The 24,640-nt window shown below is 44.2% G+C and overlaps 2 protein-coding genes across 6 annotated transcripts in view; one reads left to right on the top strand and one right to left on the bottom strand.

Annotated features, from left to right (window-relative positions):
• LOC119449783 (trichohyalin-like) overlaps nucleotides 1-3,965 on the top strand; it is a 9,948-nt gene extending 5,983 nt beyond the window's left edge. For 2 of the 5 annotated variants that reach the window (XM_049665440.1, XM_037713046.2), the window contains 5 exons: nucleotides 1,448-1,640; nucleotides 1,713-1,849; nucleotides 2,243-2,381; nucleotides 2,579-2,641; nucleotides 3,852-3,963. In XM_049665440.1, the coding sequence (XP_049521397.1) occupies nucleotides 1,448-1,640; nucleotides 1,713-1,849; nucleotides 2,243-2,381; nucleotides 2,579-2,641; nucleotides 3,852-3,884 (565 nt within the window). In that variant the 3' untranslated portion in view covers nucleotides 3,885-3,963. Of the gene's footprint in view, nucleotides 1-1,447; nucleotides 1,641-1,712; nucleotides 1,850-2,242; nucleotides 2,382-2,578; nucleotides 2,642-2,814; nucleotides 3,787-3,851 lie in introns of those variants that run through there. The other 3 variants (XM_049665438.1, XM_049665439.1, XR_007466355.1) reach the window with 3 other exon arrangements.
• Nucleotides 3,956-24,640, bottom strand: LOC119449782 (ATP-binding cassette sub-family E member 1-like). The gene is made up of 16 exons (XM_037713045.2): nucleotides 24,518-24,640; nucleotides 23,827-23,957; nucleotides 23,652-23,737; nucleotides 23,394-23,491; nucleotides 23,209-23,326; nucleotides 22,357-22,494; nucleotides 19,432-19,501; nucleotides 15,906-16,002; nucleotides 15,717-15,806; nucleotides 14,251-14,372; nucleotides 13,988-14,137; nucleotides 13,781-13,912; nucleotides 13,138-13,307; nucleotides 11,174-11,439; nucleotides 5,791-5,902; nucleotides 3,956-4,118 (listed from the first exon to the last, which is right to left on the bottom strand). The coding sequence occupies exons 2-16, from the start codon at nucleotides 23,933-23,935 to the stop codon at nucleotides 4,071-4,073; spliced, it is 1,806 nt and encodes a 601-aa protein (XP_037568973.1). The 5' UTR covers nucleotides 23,936-23,957; nucleotides 24,518-24,640; the 3' UTR covers nucleotides 3,956-4,070.

The raw sequence follows: 24,640 nt of genomic DNA, 5'->3' as shown, positions 1-24,640 counted from the left end.
TATTGCCACACCATTCTATCACTAAAGTTGCTCATACCTTGTCTTAAATTCTTGATAAAGTTATGCCTCGGAATTTTGAGAATGACGGCCCACAAACAAACGTCATGAACCAAAACACTGACAGTGCATGCCTTTTATGTTAAATTTGTTAGACTGAAATATTAAAATTGCAAAACACTAACAGAAACCTGAAAACGATGTTATTTTTTTGGCGCCGCTGTGCACAACCTCCGGAATCAGCCCGCGCAAAAGGCCGCGTTTGTACCAGAAAGCTCGCTGCCAGCGTTCCTCGGTCAACATTACAGTTACATGAGCTGCAGTTGCCGGGAAGCATGAGACGCGCTCAGGGATCTTTGAATGCTATCGCATTCCGCTATTAAAGGTGAAGCTTAGGCATCCTCCAAATTTTTGAGTGTTTGCATGAGCCTAGTTTATTATTTACCGGAAAATATTGACTGCATTGTATATTCTATGAGAGCCAAAGACTGAACTTGAAAAGTTTCAATAACTTTCACTGAACCAAAATCCCAAATAAAAAAAAAAAAAAAAAATTTTTTTTTTTTCAATCTGTGACGTCACATTGATGTACTACAGCGCTAGTATTTCAGGGATCAATTCGAAACATGGAACTTAGGCCTTCACTTTCTCTTCTGGTAACGAAGCTATTACTGTCAAATTAACAAAGAAATAGTGTAGAAAGAATATTTTATCAGTTTAAACTGATTTGCCCTTTCTCTTTAGTGTACCATTAAGTGAAGTAGCTTACAGAGGTCAGCAGTTATTCGGACCCACAGAGAGCATCTGGGAATGTTTACGTTATGTGGAAACAGGATCAACTTTGTTTGTGCTTAAGCTGGAGTCAAAGTAAAAATAGAGGCAGCACGCCAAGAGGGGGCCAAGCCTAAAACCTCTGCACACTGCATGCAGTGCTATAAATATGTAAATGTGTAAATATATAAATATAAAAAAGAGCTAGACATCCCCACACCCCTTAACCAAGGAACACTCATCAAATACTTCTCCTTAACAATCAAACTATAGCTCAATCTTTCTGCGTGTTCCTTGGTTCCATTACCACCACCTATAATTTCATCAGTTATCTTTTCCTAGTCTATGTACCCACCACAGTGGCTCAGTGGTTATGGCAATCTGCTGCCAAAATCAAGGTTGCAGGTTCAATTCCTAGCTACAGTGACTGCACTTTGAGAATGCAAAAGTAAGTTCTGTAGGTTAAAGAACTCCAGGTGGTCAGATTTAATCTGGAACCCACCCTTATGGCATCCCTTATATCCCTGTGTAGTTTTGGGGCATTAATCAATTGGGCTCTCATGTCTTGCCCTGCCTGCCTGGGTAATTTGATTGATTTAGCTACCGCAAGTCTACCTAGCTCAATTCCTTTCTCAACAATCACAGATGTCACTCCCGAGCCCAACTTGCATTTATGCAGGAGTGCGTTCAAGATAAAGCAGAGAGAGCTGGAGATTCAACGACTTCAGAGTTTACTACAGGAGACTGAGAGACATGCTGATCAGCTGCAGCAATCAATGGTTGAAACTGAGAACCAAATAGTGGAGCTCCGCCGTAAAGTGCACATTTTAGAAGCAGAGTGCATCGCATTGCGAAAGAGACATCCTGCCGAGGTGAGTCACAATTTGCGAAGTACAAATCAACTGCGTGTCACAACTGTGCATCATGTTTTGCACTTCGAGCAGGTGACTGCCCTAACCGAGGCACTTGACCAAGAGAAGCTAGTTTGCAGTGCGAAGTTGCAACGGATGGAAGACACTTTCGAAAAAAAGCTAATGAATGCACAGGCACTGCTACAAGCACAGCAGGCTGTGAATGATAAGTATGCATTGCAGGTGGTTTTGCCAACTTTTCTTATTGTAGTACAGTGAATACCCGTGACGGGCTCATTACATGAGTTTCACATTTTTCGTGCATGTGTTACCAGTGTCACGACCTTTGGGATCAGACCAATGAAATGGCTGCTAGTGGAGTTCTTTGCCAAATTTTTCGTGCTTCTCGTTGTATGCAAGTACTTAAAAAAAAGGTGCTTTGACAAAGGCACGCAAGGGAGAAAATTGGCAACAAGTTTTAGCTACCCACAAATTTAAGGTTGCACAACACTGCACAAAATTGAAAGGTACAGCTATGTGACTTCATGAGTGCCAACACATGCACGTGCCTGGTTACTTCATCTTTTTCATTCAAAGATCACTGACCTTGTTCTTGTGCCCAGGTGGAAAATGGAGGCATCTAGGATGGCATCAGAGTTTGAAACGGAGTTATTGGCTGCCCGAAAAAAGATATCTGCGCTAAAGAGGGTGAACATAGACTTGCAAAAGAAAGCTTACCACACAGCAAAAGAAACTCGCAAGGTGCGTTCAAGCTACATTTGAAGATTTTTTTTCAAGTAGCCAGTCTATAATATAGTGGGAATGAAGGCAAAGAGGACTGTAACTTTGGAAAATTGGGCCATTATCCATGATTACTTCAGGTGCAATGTTTTTGGTGTCCTTGTAACCACAGCTGAACCTAATAATGCCAATTCATTGCTCCTCCTATCTTCTTCAAGGAGAAAAGAAAAGAACCTGTCTGTCATGAAAGACATGGAGGTCAAGTGAAGCAAAGCGAGACAGTAAGTGCGATTTGTGTGTCTGCTGGAAACAAGTTTCTTCCTATCGCTGAAAGAGCTAACTACATTTAGCATAAAAAAAAAGTGCATCCCCCGCTAAAAACAAACACTAAGTTGTACATGTCGTACCTTAGTCACAAAGTGCACTTTTGATCACGATTGTCTCCCTTCCACAGCTCGTGCAAAGGAGTCAATCATGACAGAGAAAATCGATCATAATCGCAATCAAAAGATACCCGTGTGACTGGAGTATAAATTAGTACTTGTGGAATACCAATAGGGCCAGTCTTACTGTCGACTGTGGCTTGGACAACCACAAAAGATGGCGAGTGGCGTCACCACCTTGAACTTCCCGCCTCAGCTGTCCGTGATGCCACAAATTTTGAATACATCTGCTCAGGACTTAAACCAGACTAAACCTAGCATGTTCTGCTAGTTATTTTTCTGCACAGAAATGGCCAGAGCATGAGAAAACACTTATGTTAGGCTGAAATACCGATGCAAAATTCAAGAGGAAAGTTTGGCCTTAATTTTCTTTGTCCCACCACAAAAACAGAGAGAGGGTTTTAATATAACTGTGTTCTAGTAAAAAAAGAGACATCTTCAGTGTTCTATTTGTAAAAACTTCAACGTAGTTTAGATCACTGGGTTCCGCAAGCGGCCAAGTAGAATCTGATCCCATCTGCCCTTGACTGAACTTTTACATGATAGTTTGGATTGAACAAAACCACTACCCACCACATCCACACATCAGTTGCATGTATAGGGAAGAGATACCATCGCGGCAGAATTGTTGCTGTGCGATTCGCAGGTCCACAGCGTTTATAGACACATTTCATTTGTGCTCACGGGGTGGTCTGAACTAGAATGCACTCATGTCCTGCATGCTGAAAGCCACTTTCAAATCTAGCTGTGTGACGAGTTCTTTTTGACGTACTAGTATTACAACTGGCCATCGGTGTATTGTACAAAAATGTCAGTTCATGCAGTTTCCAAGTGGAAGTACATCAAGTAACCTCAAGATGAAGTTAAACCCCACTGAGTTTACATTAACCTGTTTAAGCGAATCAATAACTTGTGCTTTTCTTTTGTCCTCTATTTATTCTCGTTCATTCCAAGGCAAGAGAGAGATTTAGGGGAAAGGGGGTTTCCTCAAGGTCTATATGAAGAACACTGTCTCTGAGCCATTGACATCCCTTGTAATATTCTGCAGGCACTGCCAGAACGTCACACATTATCTGCATAGAGGAGGCCCAGCAAAAGACTGCCAATGAACTATAACGACATGTGCTGTGAATAAAAAGTAATGAGTCAGTATTTGGAAAACTGCCATGCTTTCATATGGCTGTTTATTCAGTCACGCTGGTGGCTGCCTTCTCCACATGGCACTCCACGACAGCTGGATGGTGTGTTTCCAAGCCAAGCTTCTCTTTCAATCCTCGAGGAAAAAGAAGTTGCCACTTTTCTTTTGTTCTGTGTCCTGTAAAGAACAAACCATTTGAAAGACAGGAAAATTGTATGAGAATGTGAACACATCAACAGTTCTGCTGCGCATTCTTGTTATTGCGCATGGCTTGGAACATGAAATAAGTATGGATGGGCAAATAGTGATTTGGTCGAATAATTTCGAATCGAATAGTATATATCACATATTAGAGTAAAACCTAGTTAATTTGAATTTCACGGGACCGCAAAAAAAAAAAAAAAGTCCGAATTAACCGAATGCCGAATTATCAGGGTATCCAGAAAACAATAAGCAGCACGATTTTATAAGTGCAATGGATGAGCAAATCCTTTTGCTATTTTGCACAAAAGCAGTGCGGAAGCTGCAATTCTCGTCATCTCGTGACTGACTGGCTCTTGCAGCGGCGATCGAGGCCTCGCGACTTCCTTCGCAGCACGGTCGTGGCGCGCTCCATCATTTGCGACACGCTTTGCTTTACCGTGCGTACATCCCGATTATTTTTTCGCCAATAAGCTGACCGCCAACAGATCGCACGTCCATTGCGATGTAGCCGGTGCTCTACATCCTCAACAGCTTTGCACCAAGTCAAACCAAAAAAATTGTTTGTCCCACCGGAGCTGCTATCGACGCGATTATGAACAGCGACTTTGCGATGCTTAAGGCACGCGGCCGACACACGCACCGAGTCAGAACGAAACTACTTTTTGCCGCAACCACTGCGGAAGAAACTTGCAGCAGCTATCGACGCGATCATAGATGGCGACTATAAAATCCCGCAGCCAAGGCGTTGTTATGCGCGCCGGCAAGCGCAATAAAGGCACAAATAGGCACGAAGCGTTCCGTCGTTGCTGTCATTCACGTACGATTTCCGCTGATGACTATGGCGATGCGGACTCCGCCGCTTCGTTTCGGTTGTACGCTAGCGCCGTTTCTGCTCTTTAATGCAAAAACGTATAGCCTTCGAGATTTATGGTTGATGTATAGCAGCCATGACGTGAAGCATAGCCTCCGAGATGTGTACTGGCTGCCTATTCGAGAGCGCCGAATAATTCGAAAATATCGAATACTTGAATTCGAATCGAAGCGAATAATGAATATGGAATTATTCGATCGAATACTCGACAATACTGAATATTCGCCCATCCCTAGAAATAAGGACAAAGGAGAGAGAGCGAAGCTCATCAACAGTTGTCAGTAGTGCACTGACACCACAGTAAAAAGTTAGAAGTTTCATTATTGCCTCAACTAGAAGCACTGCTTTATTTCCCTGTATCATAACCAGGACAGGATCATTTTTGGACAATGTTTCTGTGAGAACTTGACTGGAATCTAAACAATTGGCATACTGCTGGTTCCACATCCCAGGCTAAGTTTGAATAAATATTATACTTTCATGCATACAACCACACCACCAATTGCAACCCTAGAAAAGATCCACGCAAATCACTACCTGTGAAAACAAACTAAGCACAAGGCAAAAACCCAGAAACAAATTTTTGTATGCAATTTCAGTCATCTACTTTCAGCAATGCAGAGTGCATTGCCGAGAAGCTGCACCTGATGGCGAAATTCCGCGTGTGAACTCCAACACTTCACTATGTACTTAATTTTCAGAAATTATTGGTTTGGGTTATCATACATGTGAAAATGTGGTAAACGCATGCTGCACAACTTTGGGATATGTTACCTTCACAGAGTTGAGCTTGTTTATTCTTGGCCTGTAGTTGTTGGGATCCCTGCGGAACGTGATGTTGAGCAGCTCCAAAAACTTGTTCATGCCTGCCAACAGCATCTGCGGCCTGTGCAATGCAAAAACAGGGCAGAAATGTAACATCATCAACTGAACACTGTTCGACACATCTGCCAACACAGGCAAAAAAATTTAAGCACAAAGTTCACGAATCCATAACACTGCACCAAAAACAGATATCCTAAAGTGAACAAATTTTTTACAGCCAACTTCCGTTAAAATTGATTGAATTATCCAGTGGGTTGAATTAAGGTGCAGAAAAAATGGCAAATTTGGCAGTATCTGCCTGATTTTAATACGCCCTCAAATCAAACGCGCGCCCGCTTTCTGTGTGTCCAGAGTAGTAAACTAAGGTAGAAATGGCATTAAAGCTCCTAAACAAAGTAAAAACATAATGTGCACCGAGTTTCCTAAAGTCAGCTTACCCGCAGTGCACTCGTGTTATGCGGTTTTAGCACATGAACGTTGCAAAAGTGTATTCGATTACACCGCGAAATTTTTCGGCCCAAATTTTCTTTTACAAAAATGTGCGCATTAGAATCGGGTAAATATTGTAATCAAACACTGTGAGCTACTGTTATTGCTTAAAAATATTCCTAGGGTGGGCCGAAAATAGGCGTTTTCGGCGAGGGATTTCTGCTTAACGCATTCACTGCCCCCTAAGCTCTGCAGAGACAGACGCTGCCACTAAAGGGGTCAAGCGCGTGAGTGCTGACTGGTCAAGTTCAAATTATCTAGCGAAGGCCAATTTTAGCATCGAAATAACAAAAGTTTGGGCCCATAGAAATGCATGGGCGCCGGCTCGGATCGAATTAACGGAAGTCTACTGTACATGAATTTACAGCTTACATGAAATTGGTAAATGTTTATGAGGGTTTCCCAAAAGTCCTACTCACAAATTAGCAGTATATTTCAGAGTGGTGTATAATCAATCAATTTTGTCCATTTAGATGTACATATTACTAGGTAAGTTTTACATAATTGTGATAGTGTTTTTCATTGCTCAGCTTACAGTCGTAAACTTTCTATTGACTTGAGATTCACGTGATATTCAAGGATAATTGTTTAAAAATTGACAACCTAAACAATCTGCTTCCTACAGTCACTAGATTTCAACTTTTTTGTCTATTCCTACATACAGTCAAACCTTGATTGAATGAACTACTTTCATTTCCAAATTTTAGTTCCATTAGAAACCACGTATATTTTTCTTGCGATTTAAAGTCATTCTGCGATGCTGTTTCGATTAACAATGTTTTTGGCCATTTTAGGCATGTACTTGGTGCCTTTATGGCTAGTTAATCCGACAAAAAACAGTAAAAATAGCGGCCGGGGCAGAGGTCATCATTTGCAAACGTCCTTCTACTTGAAAAGTTCGATTTGCAAAAAGTTGTTCAAACAGGAGAATCTGATTCCTTGAAGCGTGCGTGCAGGTGCGTGGTATGCAGGAAACACCACTGCGTCATCTCTCTTTTTAGTAAACAACTTGCGAAGGCCATCCTTCTGTGTGTAAAATTGCTGAAAGCCATTTTTTTCAGCCGGAAATCCGTATTGTCAACAATGTTTGACCCCAAGTGGCGATTCCTCCAGTACAAGGGAGGGAGGGGCGTTTTCTCCTATACCCCAGCCTTGGGTGTGCATGGCTGTCTGCATTGCTGAGCACAAACGTTGGCTATGCGCCGCATCTTGGAGGTATAATCTGTGGTGGGTACCAAGCCTAAGGACGAGCCGAGGTCGCTGGTGCCTTGATGCACGCCTAGTGTTGGAAGTCATGTAATCTCAAGCTTTCAAGAGGCAGCACGAGGCGTTCGCTCCCCGTCGCCGGCACTCTTCATCACGCCTACATTGTGAAAACGAGTGTTCGTGGACATCGAGTGAGATCTGTTCACGGTTGCCTGTGCAAATGTGACAATGTTCACTGCAATTTATATGGCCAATAAAACTATGAACATTGTGTCGTCTCCTTGCCATCACTATCAATGCTTCGCCTCTCAAATGAAACTGTGACTTTTTTTTTCTCTCATAAAGGACAAATCTCCGTATATTTTCACACATATGTTTTTAATTTGTGGGCGCCATCTGTGGGCACTGAATACAGTCAACCGTGGCGTACAAAATTTATGGCACTGTGCAACATTCTACATGCAAATCTTGGATGCCGTGAGACTCGCCGATGTATTGCTCTCAGCGTGATCTGCCCCGCACAATAATGGGCAGACCATCTTGCAATAATTTGGTTATAAGTGCGTACTGACAAGATTCTATCCACCTGGAATGTTCTGGGAGCCTGTGAAATTATTTTTACTGCTGAGACTTTAAAACCTCGACTTTATGAAATTCACGATATAAAGAAGTTCTTGCCGCACCTCATATAACTTCATTATATAGGAGCTATATCAATCGTTATCTCTATTGTTAAACAGGAGCTCCTGAGCTAAAGCTTCTTCTTAACTCCAGTGATTGCTCTAGCGAGCATTATAAAGCAGTGCACTGTATATTTCCAGCACTCATTTAAATATGATTAAAATAATACTCTAATTGCACAAATACATAATGTAACCAGGAATTTCTGGCAACCTTAAAAGGATAAATTAAAATGTATACCTATACATCATAATATACTATCAGTATGAGTGCTTGAGATGCGTAATGCAACAGTTATCAACCACCATGGGCAAACGTTTTGGCATAGTGGGATGCTTAAATGCTACAGCCCCAGTAGCAAAGTGTGCTGAAGCGGATGCATACTGCGGCAAGAGAGTGCCCATCCTGTCCTGCTAAAAGTGTTCAGCTTGTGCGTGGACAACCAGGCACACTGAACCTTGCTTCCATAAGCATCTAAACACAAAAAAATGTTCGAAAAACCATATAGTGCAAGCCCATAGCAGGAACTCTTATATTTAGAAAACCTTGCATGCAGAAAATAAAAGCACCTTTATGACTGCATTCTGGTGCCCCCGTTTATGGAAAATGCAATAACCAAAAAAATTCTGACAAATCCGCCATGAAATCAATCAGCCTTGGTGTTGATGCCTCGAAGTGACTCTAACCCCCTTATTCAGAAATGCATCTTAAGTTGAAGCCCATGCTTGACTTGATTTAAATGACGCCTGTCATGAACGCGCCGGAGGAAACGCAATGAGCGTCGTGGGCACACTCACGCCACGTGTCGCTTAGATCAAGTCAAGCATGGGCTTCAACTCAAGATGAATTTTGGAATACGGGAGTAAAGGTTTTGAATCCAAACTCAGCTTTTGCTGCTGACATGCCATTGTTTGTGGAGGCTAATCTTTGCTCACCAATCACATTCTAGCTAACCCTTAGTCCAGTTCCCACATTTCAGTGTACAGACTTTTTGCTCCTGTCAATGCGATGGTGCTATAAACCCACACTAAGCTTTCAATGTGGTACAAAGGGGTGGATAATAATATTAATATATATGTCAATGAAATCTTTGTTTGCTCAGTTACGAAGGAGAGAGAGAGCTCTTTAATAAATCTTTGGGACATTTGCCTGGCTTCATGCTTGGCATGTTATTCCAGAAGGGTATGATGAAATCTACAGTGCACATCATAAACACACAATATACACAAAACACACTGTACAAACCAAAGTACAGTTAAAGCTCACTTTAACGAAGTATTTCACTTTTCATAATCTCTTGTCATAGAACACCATGTATATTTATAACCTCAATATATCGAAACGTTTCTATGCAATTTCAACATAATGAAATTTCACTGCTACTGTAATGGAATACCGAGATAATAGAGTTTTAGTTGCACGTACACAGAAGCTTTGCGCACGCCACTTGAGACTTCTGCGTGCGCTATGCGCCACACGGGTGGCATGCTTATAGCTTCGCGTACGCAACCGTCTGTAGGTGGAAGCCTTGCAAACATATAGGTCGTTGCTTCCGCATGTCTACTGGCGCCCCCTGCCTGCAGACATGAACGCCACTCCAGCCAAGTTCGTTTAACACGAGTCGGAGCCAACAGCGATTCTTGCACCTCACAAACTGCGCGTCCGTACTAGCGTGTGTTGTGTTCTCTACCTGGTAGCTCGCAGAGCTCGCAATGCAAGGGCGCAGATTTCAAGCATGGACGTGAGATGTGAGGGGGCTCACGCACCCTACGTTCGGCGCATGCGCATTTCGATTCCGCAAGATCTTGACGTACGTAGCGCTTCTACGTACATGAAACTAAAACTGTCCAATAAATAGAAAGTTCCACAGGCACAGATGTTCAAATGATTGAATTACAAGCGGTTGCTTGCTAAAGCACCTCTCAAATCGCACACCGCGCGACAAGAGCAATCGCCGATGTTCCGTATAAAGTTCAAGTGCGGTAAGATCCTGTCGCGCCCCATACACCGTGTGCTTTAGGTGCGAGTGAAAGTGTGCGAGGGAGAGACAAGAAAGATGGTGGCTTCACGAGTGCCGCCTTCCCGCATGAGCAAAGGGAAAGAAGGGAGGGGAGAGAGCTTGCGGTAACGTGATCAAGCGTGCGCAAGGGGGCGGAGAGCGGGGGGTAAGTAGGCGCGCATCTCGGCCGTGGCTGCGCATACACAGCCGCGCACACTGCTTTAAAGGTTATTTGCTGCATGTGCAAACGGTCGGCGTGCCGAGATGGTGTGGCATCATGTAAGCTATCTTCCCGCGCGTTTAGTATTGGAGGTTGCGCAATCTCGAATTTTGGAGACCACTTGAAGGGAGAGGGAGACGAAGCATTCGCTCCCCACTGCCAGTGCTTTTCATGATAGCATCGTCGTCCCACTGCAGGCATCGCTATCAGCCGCGGGGGCGGAGTGGACACGAAAGCGTGGCTTGCTTCGCTTTATTCATACCGCCGATGACAAGATATCGTCGACGTGGCATGAAACCGTATGATTCGTTGTCAACTCCCAAATACAACGAAATTAATTATTTTCTCATTCAAATTTGCTTTTTCGATTGCTCAATAATTTGGAAAATATTGCAGCCCCTTTCCATGCGAGAAAATCAATCGGTCACTGTACTTCCTTGTACAAAAAGTTGAATTTCAATACAACATTTCGATATAACGAAGCAAATTGCTGATTTTAGCGACTTCATTATATCGAGGTTGAACTGTATTGCATTTAGACCAGTGTCTCTAAGGAAGGTTAATGGTGCCTTCATTGCGGGAGATGCACACGCAGCGTGCTCAATTCTGAAACAATGCTGTTTTCCAAAGGTTTTCAGGCTCCACTTATAGCAAAACTGGTGATGCAATAATTGCTCATCTCAAGCATGACTAGCTGCATGTAATGAGGTTTTACCAAAGTTACATTTGGTACTTACGCATTTGCCAGAGTCTTGACAGAGGGCTGTCCCTCGAAGACAATAACCCTATCGGCGAGATACGTGGCCATGATGAAGTCGTGCTCAACCACGAAGCCCGTCTTCTTGGCATGCAGGATAAATCGCTTGATGACTTTGGCTGCCACCAGACGCTGCTCGGAGTCGAGGTAGGCTGACGGCTCATCTATTAGGTACACGTCGGCTGGCTTGCCAAGGCACAAAGCCAGGGCTACACGCTGAAGCTCACCCCCAGACAAGTTCTGCACCTATAGGGTGCACAGAAAATAAGCAGAATGTCAGATGCGTAATTCTGAGCAGCATGTGATACAAAGGAGCGTGCTAAATTGGGCTGGTTGGTTCATGATGAAGGGGGTAAAAACAGCACGAAGGACAGGACGAAAGCAGAGACTACGTACACAGCGCTGATTGGCAACCACTTTGTCAGTCAGCACTGTGTACGTTGTCACTGCCTTCGTCTTGTCCTTCGTTCTGTTTTTACCCCCTTCATGTGATACAAAACGTGCACGTTCAAGCGTCTGGTTCCTTTGTACCCAAAAAACAGCTTGATTTGCGATTTGTGGTACACTGAGCAGGCATTCACACAGGTAAAAGGTGCATAACATAGTGACAGAAAAGGACATGTGGGCGGGTACACACACTCACACTAATGTGCAAACAAACGATGTAGCAGACTTGGAGGGCACCTAACAATGAGCGTTTAACCTTTTTGGGGTCAATGGCATACATACGTCCTCCGCAAACACCTTCAAAATGGTCAATGACGTACATGTACGTTATCGCTTGTACATTTAAAAAGCGCGCCTCTTTCGATCATTTCTTTTGCTTGGCATGTGCTGCCACTCGACGGAAACACGTGGAATTTTTTACTTGCGCCAATGCCTCTCCACTTTTTTTTTTTATGGCAACAGCGTGTCGGCTATCGCTCGCGCAACCGGGCGATAGCCGACGCGCTGCAAGCGGGCAGATCCCGCTTGTTGCATGCGCTAAACTGATGGCTATCTGGTTTCAAATCTCTCAAAGGGTGACCGATCGTTTATCGCCCACCGCGGCGCGATTATACCTGTTCCCAGGCAGGCGCTTATATACACAGACGATGCTGCCGTTTTTGCGTTTCCTTTTTTGGAGATCACAAAAGCTCTATCGCACCTTGTTGGCGATAAGACGAAGGCTTCTCACTTGTTTCGGTTTCCGGACGTGCACACAACCATTATTCAGTGCGATTATCTTATTCATGAATAAACAGTGTGTATTTCACAACACAAACAATTTTTTCCTCACTTTACTGTCACTCTAAAAAAAGTTACGACCATATTTTTTCGAAATAGGCTCCTTTGAAGAATTAAAATCAGCAATAAAAAAAATCGACCCTGGGGCGTCGCATTTGGAAAAAAAATTCGACCCTCAAAGGGTTAAGCATGCAGGCCAGTAACAGTAAAATAAAGTGGTGCTGTAAAGAATCTTGAAGATGACATTATCTGTCTACTTCTCTAAAAGTGCTTCCTTTCACAGAACACCACTGACTTGATATAGGGCCCAAACACTTGCTCTTGACAAGCAAGGAGAACAACGACCAAAGGAACTCAATGTGAGCCTTTGCAGATGAATACAGTTGCATCTTGATATAACGAAGTAGTACTTAATATTGCGTAACCTCATGTCCATACAACACCGCGTATAAGCCAAAATCATGCCGATATTATTTGCATTGATGAAAGCCGAAACGAAAGAATGTGTTCTCGTTAGCACTAACTTGTTCGTATTTCAATTGTCTATGATAGTGCATTCTTGCATACTATTATAGAAAGGAGTGCATACAAAAGATCTTGTTGGCACTATTTGGCCAGAACTGGCCCATGCGCCATTAAAACCCATTAATCAATCAAATGAATACAAAAGATTGAAGTAGATAGCACAGTGGAAAGCTATGGTTTTGCAATACTTACTTCCTGGTCAATAATGGCATCAATCTGCAGTGGTTTCATGACGTCAGCAATGAACTGTGGGTGCACATAGGCATCCCTTATTTTGTCATGAAGCAGCATTCGCACAGTTCCTTGAGATTTCGGGGAGATCTTTTGGGGCTTGTAACTGATGTTTAAAGAAGGGACGTCACCTGCATCAGTAATCAAAAATGTAACTTAAGAAAATTGCAAGAGCATTCCAGAAAATTGCCACTATTACCACCATAACAAATGTGTAACCATGGAGCCCATATTGTCATATGTTCACTGCGGTAAAGGCAGTCACCTATAGCACATTTACACAAAAAAGTCTGTCACTGTTCTCAAGTCAAAATCAATACCAATACACATTCAAAACTATGAGGCCTCTATCACACACAAAGCATTGCCAGTTAATGCAAGCACCCGTAAATAACACAACTTCATAGCTGCCACACTGATGCACCAAGAATCACTATAGTATCTCTGAGATAAGTGGAGAAAACGGGCTCACATCCTTTAACCCTGCTCACAATTTACGACTACATCAGCATCAGCCATGGACTCTAAGCGAATACACTTGGAACTTAAACTGAAATCCAAGCTCGTCTTAAACGCATAGGAAACAAGAATGGTAAAAACGCACCCCCTTCATCAGGTTTCAATCGGCCAGCCATCATACGAATGAAGGTTGTCTTTCCTGTTCCATTCTCTCCCAGCATCACTATGATCTCAGAGTCTGTGAATGTCCCGGCATGTACACTCATTTCAAAGTCACCTGTGGTAAAGAAACAAATGAACATTTACCCACACACATGCACGCAGGCACACCAGGTGCTCAGTGGCAGCTCACCTAGGCACTTTTTCATGTCGGGATACTCGTAGCGGCACATTCGCTTGATTTCTTCCTCTGTAGCCGTTTCAGCAACTTTGAACACTAGTGAGGTGTCCCTAAACCTTAGGTTCTCGGTTGGCACAAAACCATCCAGGAAGATGTTGATGCCTGCATCGAGTAGGACAGCAATAGGAAATTAAATAAAATGTCTACACAACAGTTTGAAAGACATCGTGCTACAAAACTTGTATAATGTTACATGCAGGAAAGAATACTCTTACCTTCCCTGACAGAGAATGGCATGGTAACCACACCGTAGCATCCAGGCACGCCATATAAGCAGCAGATGAAGTCAGACAGATAGTCGAGCACTGACAGGTCATGCTCCACAACAATGATGTACCTGCAAAGAAAACAAGAGCAATGCCCTTTATGCACATTCATTGTAGTGAAACAAGGCACACCATTGAGAACAGCACTACTTAAAGGAGTATGGACACAACACTTCTGACCTGTCACTTTCTTTTTCTGCATTATATTTCAAGAACAACTTTAGCATCAAATTAACATATCTTAGGTCTCCCAACCTTGACACTTGTTAAGTATCGTCATTTTACATGCAAGATATGCGAGGTAGAGTTTCTACAAATTCCAAAATATGTGTTTCCCTCTGCCAGGGTGCCCTATTGCTCACAGCAATAAATATTGTTACAGTTGACACTGCTGGTTGCCTTATACGCTCGAATCCTTTGTAGCTGCGATTACACGTGCTAGAGGTTGTGGAGTACGATGGAACGACTGTGGGTGGCTAGATCGGAGCTTGCCTTAAGCCCTAGCCTCACGCAGAGTGTACCCCCACAACGTCCACTCATACTTTCCGACAGTCACTCACATTCATACTCACACCCACCCAAAATAACTGTCCCCGACTTTCGTTCGTACGAAAGCACTCGCTCCTGTTCATACTTGTATATTATTGTTACTGATGTATATTTAAAGAGAAAACAAACTTCTACTCAGGCCCACTCACTAATGCTCTATCTCATGCCTGTGAAGTGAGCGTGAAGAGAGTATGTACTTGTGAGTAAGCTGGCCTATAGCCAGTACTTCTGTCAGAGACAAAAAGAACAGCACAAGGACACATATTGAACTACCAACTTAAGTTCAATAGCAAATTGTAGTTATTATTTCAGCACATTTAACATTAACTTAACTTTCAGTTATAAGGCAAAACTAAGAATAATGATAATGAATGGCCAACATTATAGAGAGCCACAAATCATAAAATGTGTGTACCCTGCACAAAATGGGCTCTATTATGGACTAATAAAGTTCGAGAAGAATTCTTCAAAAATAAGAATTTTAATAGAATTTATGTAAGGGTGTAATGTGTTTTTAAAGAATGGTACATTACACGTCAAAGTTTTGATCAAGTGCAATGATATGTATCCCTTCTTCAAGCACAAATTTGTGGTTTGACTGTTCTGATGCAATCTGAATATTCCTCTTTGGGCTTCATTTGACTGACAGCGTGTAGGTGAATAAACTTTCATGACAACTTAATTCTATAAAGTCTTCTACAGTCCACAGTTAGCAAGCCTTGCAAATAATTTGCTCTGTATTTCACGTTTCATTTTATGGTATTGCACGTCCTACCACTTTCCAAACTGCTATTTCAGAGGCCTAAAATGGAAAATGTCAAGATTACAAATTACAGCTATGCACATGGCTGCAGAGCCAACCTTACTTTTCTGGATGAATCAAGGAGCGGATTGCCAGAGCAGCCTTGAGCCTCTGCTTCACATCCAGATAACTTGAGGGCTCGTCAAACATAAAGCTGAGAAAAGAAAGGAGTGAATATTGAATGATAAGCGATGATACCAGCTTCTGCTAACTAAATGCTTATACTATTAGATACACAAGCATGCATGCTTACATGTCTGCTTTCTGTATGCACACCATTGCACATGCAAAGCGTTGAAGCTCCCCTCCAGATAGTGCGTCCACATTTCTGTCTCTTACATTGTTGAGGTCTGTGTGGAAGACAGGACTGTCATGACGTGTTCCACTAAGTTTGAATAACACAACACATGGTTCGGAGCAGAGTATACAAGCATTAAAAGGAAGCTTTGGGTCGGGAGCTCTTAATCAGAATACAGTAGACTACCGTTTATTCGATTTTTTGGTCACGACCGAAGGTCCCAGGCCGCGCCCATGCATTTCTAATGGATCCAAACTTTTGTTATTTCTATCATAAAATTGGCCTTCGTCGAGCTATTCGAGTAAGCACGCACGTGCCTGACCCCTATGGTGACCCCAACAGTGACCCTTTAGTGGCAGCGTCTGTCTCGGCGGAGCTTAGAAGACAGTGAATACAGTTAAACCTGGATATAACGAAATTGACAAATTCCTGGAAAACTTCGTTATAAAGAGGATTTCGTTATATGCAGGTTCGGCTCGAAAATTCGAAAAATAAACGTTTACCGTATTTACTCGATTCTAACGCGCCCTCAATTGTAACGCGCACCCGTTTTCCGTTTTCGTCGAAGCACTCATCCTCGGAATGTCACACCAGGTATCGGATGCGTGGACGCGTGTCGTTTCGCACAAGCGCGAGGCATCGTAAACGAAGAGCGAACATCACGATGGCGTTGTAGCGTCGTATAGTGTTACAGTAGAACCTCGCTGTTCCGTTCCAGGGGGCTGCGTTTTCCCGGCTGTAAGTCGTTTTCGACTGGTCCCGGCACAGCTCCCTTAGAACTCAATGCATTGGTAACCCTGCTGTTGCGTCGCAACTGTGGGACTGTTCCCGCATCATACGTTGCGAACTGCCACCCCGCGCCGGCCCGAGCGGCCATTTTGACTTTTCATGTCGCTTGGATTGGTGGCTTGACGACGACGACGACGCGCGCGGCAAGATTGTGTGGACGTACCTTAAGGGTACGGCCACGCTAGCGGCAAAAAACGCGCGGTCATGCAGCGAGCGGCAAGTTGCCGCGTGTCAGCGCCTTGCCGCGAGGCCACCGTGGCACGTGCGTCTCTCCGCGCGGCAGCGCGATAAGATCTCCCGCGCTCTCCGAACGGGTGAGCAACACCGCGAGCGCTCGTTGCTTCATGAGAGAGACGACGATCGCCGATTGAAAACCCGGCGCGGACCGGCGGCGTTCCGGTTGTGATGGCTCCGCGACGTCACCCTCGTCGCTCTTGATTGGTTCTTCATCTCGCGGCACGCGGCATTTGCCGCAGAACCATTTCGCGCGGCACACCGCAAGACCCCCGATTCCTGCTGCGCGTTTCTGACGCGGGTTTTTGCTGCGTGTTTTTGCCGCTAGCGTGGCCGTACCCTAAAGTCCAAGGGCGATAACGCAGTCGCCGCGCGCTTTATGCTGTATGTGCGAGTGAAAACGTGCGAGGGGATCCGACGACCCCATCTAAATCTCGCGCGCGCAAGAAAAGCAGGGAGGAAGCGCGCCTTCTTCCGTTGCGCTCGAGGCACCGGCGAGGGAGCGAGGGGGGAGCTATAGCGGGGCGGCACGCGGTCCCGCAGACCGTATCTTGAAAGCGATCTGTGTTGGGGCAGTCTAGCAGTGTGTAGGTGCATCGGCGGCTCCTATGCTGCGTGTTCTCGGCGCTCAGTTTGCATTGAAGCGATAGACAGCACGAAGGTCACTTCGCTCGCTTCTCCAGCGGGGCTTCCACACGCCGCCAGCGTTTGACAGCGCGTGTCCGCGCTCATCGAGTCTGATGTGCCACAGCGTGTACCAGCGCGTCGGCAACATCAGCTGAAAAAGGAGAGAGTGCCGGCTTGGCGGGCTAGGCCAGCTGCAGCAAGCGGCAGGATCAGATTTGAATGAAGGGAGGGGGAAAGGTCACGCCCGCGGCGACAAGATCGCCGGGTCGAGGGATGCAGGGCCGCCTCGCACACGTGCGCTCGCTTCGCATTCCATCGCGGCGGAGAAGGTGCTTCCGGTTGCTGCTCGCGCAAAAATGACAAAATTTGGGGCGAAGTCTCTAGGTGGTTGGAGGGGAAAATTCGTTATATCGAGGGGGTCTCCTGCTGCCACTTCGTTACGTAGAGGTCTCAAATACATGTGCTTCTATGGAGTAACGGCGGGGAATAAAAAAAACTTCGTTATATCCAGAAATTCGTTATATGGAGGTTCGTTATAAGCAGGTTTAACTGTATGTTGAACACGTCACCTCCCGTCGAAAACCCAGATTTTCGGACTGCCCCTAGCAATATTTTCAAACAATAACCATAGCTCATAATGTCTGATTACAGTAGTATTTACCAGATTCTAATGCGTGCCTTTTTTTTTTTCTCGAGAGAGAATTGGGCCGAAAATTTCTTGTGCAGTGTAATCGCACACGATACCAAAACTGCCTTTGCAACGTTCATATGGTTACCGCGTAACACGGATGTGCCGCAGCAAAGCTGACTTAAGGAAACCAGCCACCGTTGTTCAACACCAGACCCTTGCCCATTTCTCTTTCTAAAAAATCAGGTGCGCGTTAGATTTCTATTTTGTTTAAGAGCTTTAATGTCATTTCTATGTTAGTTTACTACTTTGGACACATAGAAAGTGGGTGCGCATTTGATTTGGGGGCATGTAAGAATCGGGAAAATACTGTCAAATAAATCAGCGGTGTGTTCTCACGTTTTTCTGCATGTTGTTTAATGCGACCCACTGGATAACTCGATCAATTTTGTCGGTCCCGTCAGGGTCGAATTCACGGAAGTCGACTGTATGTGGAAACGTAGAAGTCATTTAACTAGGTGCCCACGAAAACAATTTTGACGAGATTTGTTGCATTTAAAAGAGAAAGGTAAATTTAATATCTACTGATGCTTGGTTTAAGGAATTCAATGTTTTAGGAAAATTGCCAGAAGTTCAAGAGTAAAAAAGAAATAACAAAGAAAAAAGGTTTAAGTTTACCACTTTTAACTCCATGAAGAAAACGAACTGCACAGTACTGTAAACTGCCTCAATTAGGACGTCAAAAGTGGACAACATGGCTAGATGGACAATCTTCCTTGATATGCTTCACTAATAAGTGACGTAAACTCATGTAAACCATGAAAACTCAGTTCACCATTCCATGTAACCTGTAAACTAAATGTACATCATATTTGTTTGTTTTAGATTCTAATAGCTGCAGTTAACTGGATTGCGATGTTTTTGGTGTGGAGTTATGGTGTTGGGGGGGGGGGGGGGGGTAAACTTTGTGCCACATTTTTTTATTTAACAATTTTGAAATGCATTCGTACAAGAGGCGACTCATAATTCTGCTCCAAGAGCCAGCAGAAATGCACTATTTCTCTTAAATGCAACAAATATTTGTTGTATTTGGTTGCCTAATAAGAGTATTTCAGCGTTTAAGTTGAATTTAAAGAGGAACATCAGACTTGGCTCCATGTTAAAGCTTCCTTCTCTTAAGAAAAGATATAGCCTGAAACCAACCGAGTACTCTGCACACTTCATCCTGATTCTTCATTTCGTCCTTTTTGTCTATGAGTTGCTGTACGGACCCCTGCAAAAGAGTACAAAGTGCGCAACATCCTACACAACAGAGTTCGACCCTTAAATTTTTCACATTGAGGATATACCAGTTCACCAAGCTTACTGCAACGCTACAGTAAACCTAAGGCCCGTTCAATCCAACTCTAATTTTGAGAGCTATCACATTTTTGAGACCATTGTTCACACTTGGTGTATAATACACAGGGGCAAATTTTTGTTAAAATTAAAAAAAAAAAAATAAAAAGCTTTTTCAGTGGTCTGTAAGGGCGAATTTTGGTCGGCACGAAAAAAAAAATGAATACAGTCAAGCAGTAAAACCGAGTGTCCCTTACTAGATTCCATAGGAGTCAATTGTGAAACCGTTTTCAGAACAAAACAAGTCAAACAAGTCATACAAGCAATGTGCAAGCTTGCTTGCATATCAAGGGGTGCCAGTATCAGTTAGACATATTGCATGTACACAGCGACAATCGTTGTGGTGCTGATTATCGCTTTAGCATGGTAAAATGTTGCAGGAAATCGGGAATCATATTTTTCAAGCATGCCTATGACAGCTCTATTGCACTTTGACGCAGTCAAGTATGCACCACCAACTGGCCTAAAATTCTACTCTTCTAAAATGTCCATGATGCCGTACCCCGCCGAGCCGCACTTGCCGAAAGCCTAAGCCGAAGGATATTGCCTGTGCTCTCGCGAGTTGACCCATTGGTTATCGCCAGAGCAAGTAGCATAGCCGCCGGGACTTTTCCTAGCGGCGTGTCCCAGCTTGAGCCTGTGCTCTCGCCGCGACGTGCTATAGGCGCCTGTTATTGTATTTTTGCCCTGGTGCGGGACCCCTTTGGCTCCCCGCTGCGTGGGCGTTTGTGCAGTGCTGGTGCCGACGGTTTCAGTAAACGGTTTCCGTCAACTCAGGGCTTTACTGTGTCTTTGCGTGCGTCGCTCGGTAGCCCCTTGCGGCCTCTGAGCTCGCGCGCGAGCGGTGCTGGAGGCGACGGCTGACGTGGCCCTGTGGCTCGCTAAGCTCAAACCCGCGGTGGTTGGTCTCCTGTGAGACACCAAGAACCCACACAGTTCAATGCGAGTTAGGTGTGTTTGTGTGAAATGAGACTGGTATCCTGCACAAGGCTGGCTCTCTACCTCTCCCATGTGTGTTTCAATCACACTGATTGAAGCTTGCACCATGATGCGAATGGCGACATGCAGGTCACGCAATGCTGCTATGGCACAACGGGTAGCTAAGTACATCACCCCCTGAACTATTGTCAGTGACAAGAAATTAAGAATGGAGCAGCAAATGCCTCTCTACGAAAACGTGCAAGCCCACGTCAGCAAATCGCCTTTCCCGGCTCTCTGTATCCCACATAGTTATATAGTCTTTGCCTTGCTTCGTCATTGCAGCGGCGGGAACAAACTTGCCTCAGGGGGAAAAAGAGAGTGTTTGTAAGGAACAAATGTCTGCAAAAGCACCGACTCCGATTTTACTGTTTTACTTTTTCAGCAGCGTGCATAAAGTTCTCCAGAAGCCAGGCAAGGTCAGATCACTCACTCCTTTCCTTTTCAGAACACCTCATAGGACTGTGCGCATGTGTTAGCTGTATAATCATCCTCACATCTGCCTTTCTCTGGTTGTCATGATTGCTGTTCATGACTACAGTTATTCTTTGCTTCAAAATACAGCGTAGCACCTCATTTGTCCCTGTTTGATCTGTGAGGGAGGGGGGGGGGGGGGGGGGCTTTTAAACAATCGTGAGGTTTAACATCCTGAAGCAACAACACATAAGCTAAGAGAGACACCAAAGTAGGGGGTGGGGGAATCAGGATTAATTAGTACTTAAAGGCCAACTGCAATGATATTTCACTTGAGCTTAATTGCCTACAAATGCTTAGCATATACTATCAATGTACTCTTGGCAAAGCTGCACAGCTGGTAATTGTCTCAATAGCATCCTTTCAATAGGGCCTAAGCAGACGACGCCTGCACCTGGCGGGCAAGCGGTAGCGATGCGGAAATGCAAACGTTGAAGAACCATACCGACTGCTGATCTCTCAGTTGCGCCTAAGCGCCCAGGCGAGTCGCTCGCTCAACATGCGCAATTGATGGGTGTCTCTTTGAGCATGTTTTCTCGTTGCGCTCGTGATTTGAGCTGTTGCAAGAATGCTGAAACATTGCGTGGCCGTCGGGCGCTCGAACACATACTCGAACACTTGCGATAGCTGTGCAGTACGCAACGCTGAGTAGAGGAAGCAACTAGCAAAATATACTAACTCTGTTCGCTGATACACGGGAATAGTATACAAGCAAGGAAAGCAGACGACCCGGGCGCTGGTTCTCTACAATCTCCAACGTACGTCACTTCCGGCGACTGGTAATGGCAGCGTTTTTTTTTCAGTTTTCGTATGAAAAAGATAGACTTTTGCGAGTGTATTGTGAAGCACCCAATCGCATTTCAAGCGTAAAATTTTCCGCAGAGGCTACTGTACGTCTAAATTATCTGAAATGGGGCTTTTTAAGCAGTCAAAAATTTCGTTGCAGTTGGCGCAGGCACAAAATCGTTTTTCCATTCTGCCCCTGTCGAAATGCAGCCACAGTCACTGGGAATCAAACCCACGAGCTTGCGCTCAGAAACAGAATGCCATAGCCATTGAGCCACCGCAGTGATGGAGGGGATAACTATTATCTGGGAATGCAGAGGCCTGGCAATATTTTGTGGGTGGAGCTTCTGCATTCTTGACCTGTCATTGACTATGTGTGGTGTATGAGACATTGGTGAATAGATTTAATTTCTATGCTCATTTTTGTAGGCTGCCAAAGTTCTTACTGGTTGTAAACAGTGCAACTGGGAAGTTGCAGGTGAAAGTGCGTACCTTGACAGCTTTGGGAATCTGGTCAACATACTGAGGCTTGATGATCGCCTTCAGATCATCTTCCAAAATCTTGGTGAAGTAGTTTTGCAGTTCCGAACCACGGAAGTACTGAAGAATTTCTGTCCAGTCTGGGGGATCCTGTTTGCGCATGGAAATAATTTACAAGGAAGTCGAAGTGTTGATAATTTCCGTACAGAAGATACTGCAGGCCACAATGTTGCCCAAGCAAGTGTGTGATAACATTCAATACATTCAAGAAATGCAGTAGTAAACAAATTAGAATTGCGGCATGACAAGTAGAACATATACAAATCAGAATGTGCAATATAATATCAGATAAATTAATAACAACAGAAAGCATCTGACTGAAGAAAGGGGAAATAAATCAAATCAAAATAGTAAAGGTGCATGAATACTGCAAATTTAATTGAATATAAATTAAGATGGTTAGAAAAACATGAACACAGTTAATATAGCAGGAGACATTGTTTAATAGACAGAGGTATTTAATCAGACAAGTATATCAGCTGCCACAAAATTCCTGTCCGCTGATTTTTCTCGAGGAGACGCAACTATGGGAGTCATGCTGTTGAGGTGGGAATGTCTTGTACTTTTAGATAAAGATGGTTAAAGACACAGTAACAGTTCTAAGCAAGAGTAGCAGTTCAACTATTGAAAAATTCAAAGGTGAATTTTGCTAGCTTTCTTGGCAAATGTGCACTGTTGACAAAGCGATTTCTTATTCACCGAGTTGAGTTCTGGTGGTGGCAGCAGCTAAACAAGAGGAAACTAAAATCTGTTATTTGTTCAAGTTTGTTTAGTCTAGCCACTCGGGAAGTGAATACAACTTACTCCATAGCGTCCTAAGTTGGGTTTCAGTTTCCCAGCTAAAATCTTCAGGGCAGTTGATTTCCCAATTCCATTTGTCCCCACCAAACCCAAAACTTCACCGGGTCTTGGGGTAGGCAACCTAGATTATTAAACATACACGCAATTAAGTTCTGCTCCCCTAGAAGCAGTTCATTTTCATCCCTTACCTGTGTAACTTGAAGGAGTTCTGGCTGTACCTATGAGTTGTATCTTTCTCTAGGTTACTAGGCAAATTGATAATAGAAATGGCTTCAAATGGACATTTCTGGAATAAATAAACAGTGCGTAAATCAACGCGGCAAATACCGTCACCGCCACACTAGGTTACAGCGCTATAATTCGCGTAATAAACACATGACGAAACGCCTTATTTTAGAGGTAGACGTAAAAGGAAATAATTCATAGAGGAGAGACCGATTACTTACCTTGACGCAGATACCACAACCGATGCACAAGTTCTCCGATATGGCAGCGATCTTGTCGTTGGGCGTTACTTCTATGCAAAGTTTGCCTGAGCAGCAGAAATGCGTCAGAAATGAGAGCAAGTGAAGCACGAACTGAGCTAGTCACACACGGCAGGCTAATGGGGGTCATTCTTACCCAGTCTCACAACAGGGCATGACTTCTTGCACTCTTGTTTACATCTCTTGGGCTTGCATTTGTCTGTGTTGACGATGGCGATCCTCGTTAACTTATCCTGTGAACTCATGTTCGCCACTTGTCAACCCCCGCTGAAAAGAGAGAAACGAGCTTGCTCAAAATGTTTGCCGCAGGCGTGACCTCCTTCCTTCAGACCATATGTTCACTGCCAGAAGCTAGCAAGAAGTGAGCCGGAAATGAATGAACGGACGGAGTCTAATGACCTCAACCGCATTCGATTACAAATCGTTCCCAAAATTTCATAAATCGCGTAAAGGAAGTATTAAAGGCGAGTTACTTCACCGTTCACGAGTCACACCGGCAGTAACAATGCGGCTAATCCGGAAAGCATTCGTGGCTACTATTCCGGGAGCAAACCAGCCACAAAGGGAGATGGAGAATGGCACTTTCCAGCCTACTGCGAATGTTTGCTAAACAATTTTACTTTTCCGCGTGCTCACTTTGCTTGAAGCCGGCTTGAAACGCTACGGATGCACAGACATGCCCGAGTGATACTAACAAGCAACGCGCTTCAGGGAGCGATAAGCTAAGATTAAATCGATCGAGGACTAAGTGTAGAATTCTCCACTGAAGAATAAAAAAATTCGTTTGCCCAATTAAATGGTTAAACAGAACTTAATTTGACAGTTACCTGACCGTAGCGAGGATCCACGTGAACAAGATGGCTGAAAAGGACGCCTAGAGGGGTTGCGCCCATCTACAATAGGATTGGCATGTTATGTGCTGCCACCTGCCCCTCAAAAAGCCAAACCGA

This window comes from Dermacentor silvarum, chromosome 4 (genome assembly GCF_013339745.2).
Source record: "Dermacentor silvarum isolate Dsil-2018 chromosome 4, BIME_Dsil_1.4, whole genome shotgun sequence".
Classification (NCBI taxonomy): Eukaryota; Metazoa; Arthropoda; class Arachnida; order Ixodida; family Ixodidae; genus Dermacentor; species Dermacentor silvarum.
The sequence above is the reverse complement of the archived record's forward strand: the minus strand, read 5'-3'. Positions and strand labels throughout refer to the sequence as shown.